The 6874-nt window shown below is 40.6% G+C and overlaps 1 protein-coding gene across 1 annotated transcript in view; it reads left to right on the forward strand.

Moving 5' to 3' along the window:
* Window positions 1-6874, forward strand: part of PPM1K (protein phosphatase, Mg2+/Mn2+ dependent, 1K) — a 26869-nt gene that overhangs the window by 6330 nt on the left and 13665 nt on the right. The window contains exons 2-3 of the mRNA XM_008574255.1: window positions 3050-3544; window positions 4546-4646. Coding sequence (XP_008572477.1) covers window positions 3120-3544; window positions 4546-4646 — 526 coding nt within the window. The 5' untranslated portion in view covers window positions 3050-3119. The remainder of the gene's footprint in view (window positions 1-3049; window positions 3545-4545; window positions 4647-6874) is intronic.

The following is a 6874-nucleotide window of genomic DNA, read 5'->3' on the forward strand; positions in this document are numbered from 1 at the left end:
GAGTGAGCCACGGGCCAGCCTAAGTTGATTTTTTTTTTAATTTAAGAAAAACTTTTCAAGTTGATTTTTTTTTTTTTTTTTTTTTTTTATTGAAAGATGACCGGTAAGGGGATCTTAACCCTTGACTTGGTGTTGTCAGCACCACGCTCAGCCAGTGAGCTAACCGGCCATCCCTATATGGGATCTGAACCCGGGGCCTTGGTGTTATCAGCACCGCACTCTCCCGAGTGAGCCATGGGCTGGCCCTCAAGTTGATTTTTGATACATAAAGTAGCAAAGTACTACAGAGATGAATTTCTGCTGGTAACCTTATCAAAGCTGCTAGAAACACAGTTCTTCTTGCAGGGATGTAGGAATTCTCTCTGATAACACCTCGTAATACCCACAGAGGCGTTAGAATTGAATTTGGGGCAGAGTCCAGAAGTTGGGGTGTAGAGAAAGTTTCAAAGTAGTGTAGTCTCACGTGTGGGTGGGCTGTTCGGGATGGAGGATCGAACTGCAGCTGTTAGTATAAATGCATAGATCACTTGCTCATAAATCATGGCTGTTTGTCTCAAACAGTGCCACCCAATTCCTGAAATCACATGCCCACACACCCTTCCCATTAGAATATCTATCACAAAGGGAGGCATCAGAACTAGCTTATCTTTGTGCCCATGGGGGTGGTTTCATGAACCAGTTTATGTTAACCATGGTAATATGAGTAGTATGTACAGTTTATTAAGTTCAGAAATCTTAAAATAAAACTTAGATCCTAGATTGTGTCTGCTAAAACTTGGCCACTCTTTGGGTAGAGAACTATTGTAAATATTCTACCAATTATTTTTCTTTTATTTCAATCTTTCTTAAGAGATTTCGCTGATACCTTCCCCCACCTTTTCTTCAGAGCAATGGAGTTAATGAAGGGAAGAATATTTATTTATACCTGTATACCGTATTCTTGTTACGCAAAGAGTGGTCTGTGGACCTTCCGTATCACCAGGGAGCTGGTTAGAAATGCAGAATCTTGGCTCCACTCCATACCAGCTGAATCAGAATCTGCATTTTAATTGTTTGTCTAATTTTATTTTTTATTATTGGTTTTTATTATACTCATTTATTATTTATTTTTTTAAAAAAATTATTATTTATTATTTTTATTTTTATTGAATCAAAATTGACTGTACAAATTTTGGGGGTTCAGTATTGAGATATGTTGATCAAATCAATATTACTAGCATGTATATTGTTACAAATCGTAATTATTATTTATGCCCCTTGTCCAATCCCTCCCCATCCTCCTTTATCTTCCCTGCCCCCCTCTAATCACCCTAGATTTCTTCTCACCCTCTGAAAGAATAATGGTTACTCTGTTGATTTGTTGCCTAGATGATCTGTCCAATGCTGAGAGGTGTGATCAGGTCCCCCAATATTATCATAGAGCAGATGCTTCTTCTACCACTCTGCAATGGGCTTTGTGGAGAGAGAGATCCTCCTTTCTTTATCTCTGCTGGTGACTCTCCTTGTATTAAGGCACTCCAGTGGCTGGCAGACGATCTGCATGGTGGTTGTGGCATCTAGCCACATTCATGGCAGCCATGGTTATCATGGTGGCTGTGGTGGGCCACCCACATGGAGAAGATGTTTTTGGCATGCTCCGTGGCACTGGCAGTGTGCCTGGTTGTGGAGAATGTCTGATCCCCAGCTCCATACCCCAGGTCCCTGAGTGGGTCCTGAGGCACTGGAATGTTGTGCCTGGTTGTGGGAGGGGGGTCCAGTCCCCTTCTCCATGCTCCGGGTCCCTGGGTGGGCCTCGAGGTGCTGGTGTGGTGAGCCTGGTTGTGGGTATTATTATTTACTTTATTTTATTTTTGAGAGGATATGAACCTTTGATCTTGGTGTTATCACCACCACTCTCTAACCAACTGAGCCAGCCAGCCAGCCTCAGAATCTGCATTTTAACAAGATCCCTGAATGATTGCATGTTGCTTTGCCTCCCACAGATTTGTCACCCTTCTTCCCCTGGGTGATGGAGCTGCAAAGGATTACTCAAAGCCCATCTCTTTTGAGCAGTGAGAAGCCCCGAAGGGGTTAATCTCCCGGAACCCTCAAGAGACAGGCATTCCTTCCATTTGGGAAATTAATCCTGAATTGGGGTTCTCTTCCCACATTTATTCTCCAGACCAGGAAGTTACAGGAAGAGAACATAGCTGGGGTTATAGTTTAACAATATAGGCTGGTAACATTCAGTAAAACTAGCAAGGTGACATTCCCTAATGCAGTTTGCAAGAAGTTAAGTCAATTCACCAACAAAAGCTTGATCTTAGCTAACATGCCCCTTACAGCAATTTCCCAGTATCTTTACATATCAATCAGTAACCTGTCTGTCCTCTGAGCCAGCACCCTTGCTGTGCTACAATTCTTTGTCTTAAAACAGAGACTAGCTTGGGGGAAAATTTCCTGTCTTTTACAAGGTCAACATTTTATATGTACTTTTGGACCGGCCCGGTGGCACACTGCTACAGTGCTCCGCTTGGGAGCGCTGCGGCGCTCCCGCCGAAGGTTCGGATCCCACATACAGACCGGTTCCCGCTCACTGGCCGAGCGAGGTGCGGGTGCAGCACTGAGGGTTGCGATCCCGTTGCCGGACACGAAAAAAGACAAAAAGGAAAAAAATTTTAAAAAAAATAAAAAAAAAAAATTTTATATGTACTTTTAAGAAGTTAGGCTAAACCTGAAATTGTAAGGCTTTAGAAAATCAGGCCCTGTGAAATACATTTGCTTTATGTATACTCCACAATTGCAGGTACAAGTTTGAGAGGCATGTGTTCCATATATGTGTGCACTGTCAAATTTTTGTAGACTTTAAACACTGTGAATGGGGCAGGTCAATTTATTGATTTTTGATACACTGTTCTTAGGAGTAGGCTGTTGGATTCCTACCCAATATATAATGAATATAATATATATTTTCTGTCAGGTACTTTATGGCCTTCATTTTTGGTAATATCTAATGATATATCAGTTATATTAGAAATTATTGATGAACTCTCCCCCCCCCCTTCCGCAGTTGCATCATTTTTCTTGAAGTCATTCATTGTTCCACTGACCTTTCCCTCGTTGCTGAGTCCTTTGGAGTTATGTCAACAACTGCCTTAATTACTTTGGTTAGAAGCGGTGGGAACCAGGTGAGAAGGAGAGTGCTGCTGCGCTCCTGCAGGCGGGTGACACCCCAGTGCCACAGCTCCACTTCAGAGCCCAGGTGTTCTCGGTTTGACGCAGACGGTAGTGGGCGTCCAGCGACCTGGGACAGTTTTGGGATCTGGGATAATCGCATCGATGAGCCAATTCTCTTGCCACCCAGCATTAAGTATGGCAAGCCAATTCCCAAAATCAGCTTGGAAAACGTGGGCTGCGCCTCGCAGATTGGCAAACGGAGAGAGAATGAGGATCGGTTCGACTACGCTCAGCTGACAGATGAGATCCTGTACTTCGCGGTGTATGATGGACACGGCGGACCTGCAGCTGCCGATTTCTGTCACACCCACATGGAGAAATGTATTATGTACGTACAGTGACTTTCTCTCTGGACTTGCAGTTCCCTTATGCTTCATGTTTAAACTTTACATAGTGCTGCTTCATGAAGGAGTAGTCACTTAAGCATGCCATTTCTTGCTGATGCGTGTTACCATTTCAGATTGTGTTTTAACAACAAAAACAATAAAAAGTAACAATACAACAATAAAAAATACAAATAAAAAGCAATACAGTATAACAATTATTTACACAGCATTTATTATTGTATTAGGTTCTGTAAGTCACTTAGAGTTGATTTAAAGTATATGGGAGGATGTATACGTAGATTATATGCAAATACTACAACCTTTTTTTTTTTTTTTTAAATATGACCAGTAAGGGAATCTTAACCCTTGACTTGTCAGCACCACGCTCTCCAAGTGCACGAACCAGCCATCCCTATATATGGATCCGAACCCGTGTCCCTGGTGTTATCAGCACCACACTCTCCCGAGTGAGCCACGGGCTGGCCCTCAAATCCTACAACATTTTATATCAGGGATTTGATCCTCCCTGGGGGTCCTGGAACCAATCTCTGGGGATAAGGAATAACTATTGTATTTTGGGGGGTCGTGCTACTGCTTGATTTAAAAAGGGGGGGGGGTACTTGTGACAGAGTTATGGCCATGTACTATTTCTTGTCTTCCTGTGTATAGTTATTTATACTGTTCATCAGTTTATGCATATTTTACCTCATTCCACAAAAGGACTCAGTGACTTAAGTTAATATGAAAGAATTCTTGACCTTTCAGGGTTGTAGTAGTGAGGATTAATTATTTAAGGAAGGGGACTTCGACTTTTGGTGCCCTTGAAAGACAGTGCCTAATACTTAGTAGATGCTCAATAAACATTCCTTTAACAGCAGAAATTAAGCTTCTGGAAGGAAAGTCATGAGGTCCATTGTATGGAATGACTGCTAGATAGTGTGACTGTGAGGAAAGGACAAACCTATCTTAAACTGATTGAGGATCTCTTTTCCTCTCCACAAAGGGATTTGCTTCCTAAGGAGAAGAACTTGGAAACTGTGTTGACCTTGGCTTTTCTAGAAATAGATAAAGCCTTTGCAAGTCACGCCCACCTGTCTGCGGATGGTATGTAAAACAATCACATTCCTCAAGGTCCTGGGGAGTAGCTGGGTAAAAAGGAAACAATTTAAGAACTTTGGGGGTGGGAATTTTAATGTGTGCTTATTTGTAAGGAAGCTTATGCAGAAATGATTTTATATAAGAATCATGCTAAATGCTGTTTGGAATCCAAACTGTCAATGCCTCACTTTTAAATAGAATATATTGGAGAATTTTTCAGAAAAAGAAGTTCTGAAATGGTTCTGATATTAAATTTTATCTTTTGAAAAGATTTTATTTTGTTTTATTTTATTATTATTATTATTTTTAAAGATGACCGGTAAGGGGATCTTAACCCTTGACTTGGTGTTGTCAGCACCACACTCTCCAAGTGAGCTAACCAGACATCCCTATAGGGGATCTGAACCTGTGGCCTTGGTGTTATCAGCACCACACTCTCCCAAGCGAGCCACGGGCCTGCCCTGAAAAGATTTTTAAAATGCTTTAACGTTTGATTACTTATTTTATGGACAAGATGTCCATACTACAAGAGGGCTTTTTTTTTTGATCTGATGAGCAAGTGCCGAAATACTTTACAAGGTAATTACATCTAGCTAGGACAGTAATTGTCCACACAAGAAGAAAATTGATAATAGTACCTACATAGGAAAGAACAACGGCTAATATGCACCAATTTGTATAATTAGAAGGAAAACATTTTTTCTCCCAATTCTTAAAAAAAGCTTGGTCTTTTTTTGTTGTTTGTTTTTTGCTTTGGGGGGCTGGCTGGTACAGGGATTAAACCCCAGACCTTGGTGTTAGCACCACACTGTCATCAGCACCACGCTCTAACCAACTGAGCTAACTGGGCATGTTTTTATTTCTTAAACACAAGGGCATGCCAGCTAAATTTAAAAATCTATGTGCTTTATGTACTTAATTTTGAAAGTCAATTGTTTGTTTGTTTGTTTTTTCCTTTTTGTCTTTTTTCATGTCCGGCAACGGGATCGCAACCCTCGGTGTCGCGCCCACACCTCGCCCAGCCAGTGAGCGGGAACCGGTCTGTATGTGGGATCCGAACCCTTGGCGGGAGCGCCTGCTGCGCTCCCAAGCAGCGCACTGTAGCAGTGCACCACCGGGCCGGCCCAATTGTTTCTGTTTTTGACAAAACTTATCAAAACCATTTCAGAAAAATGTAGCTAATATTTCTGGCCAAAATCTTTTATTCATAAAGTTAACCTTGAAAACTTCTGCAGCAGCCATAGAATGTATGCATATAGAACTCATAAATGATTTAAAACTGAATCATTCAATAATATTAATCTGTACAGTACTTTTTTTTTTTTTTTTTGGCAGCTGGCCCATATGGGGATCTGAACCCATGACCTTTGCATTATAAGGCTGTGCTCTTAGCCAACTGAACTAACCTGCCAGCCCCTTGTATAGAATTCTCTTAGGTCAATTAGTCTGTGTATGTTTTTAAAAATGTGTTTTAAGAACATTTTTAAGATTCATTCTTAATAAGTTACCAAAGCTTTCAAAGATGACAAAAATTTGCCTCTTGATATTTGGGGCCTATTTTATCAAATATATTAAAGCCAATATAGATAGAATGCTCTGTGTTGTTTAAGTTTTCAATTTGTGGACTAATAAAAAAAAAAAAAAAAACTTATGCCATTCAGACTCCAAAGTTATTTAAATTTTAAAAAGTTTTTTTCAGTTTTTAGTAAGAACTGAGGTAGTATCAGTACTATAAGAGTGGATAATATTCTTTTTGGCATATATGCGTATATAAGTAGAAGCAGACTAGCTAAACAAAATTGTGTAGTAAATGCAGTTTGTCCTCTCCGGTTACTTTTATCTCTTCTTTTGGCATCAGCACCATTTTCCCTTCTCTTGAACTCTTCCTGTGAGGGCAGGGACTACAGCTTATCCCTTCTTTATTTTTTTTTTGTGGCCGGCTGGTGCAAGGATCTGAACTCCTGACCTTGCTGTTATAACACCATCCTTTAACCAGCTGAACTAACCAGCCAGCCTAACTGATTTTTGAATCTTCGGTGTTCAGCACCCTACATAGAATCTAGAAGGTATTCAATAATCATTTGAACTGAACTGATCTGCACTGCCTATTCTTTCTTACCAAAGTCATTGTAATTTATTCCTTGATTATCCTCCAGCTGATTTAACCAAATTATTTTTTTTTCCTTTTTTTTGTCTTTTTTTTTTTTTTACTGACCGGTAACGGGATCGCAACC

Source organism: Galeopterus variegatus, unplaced genomic scaffold (assembly GCF_000696425.1).
Source record: "Galeopterus variegatus unplaced genomic scaffold, G_variegatus-3.0.2 Scaffold1019, whole genome shotgun sequence".
In the NCBI taxonomy this organism is placed as follows: Eukaryota; Metazoa; Chordata; class Mammalia; order Dermoptera; family Cynocephalidae; genus Galeopterus; species Galeopterus variegatus.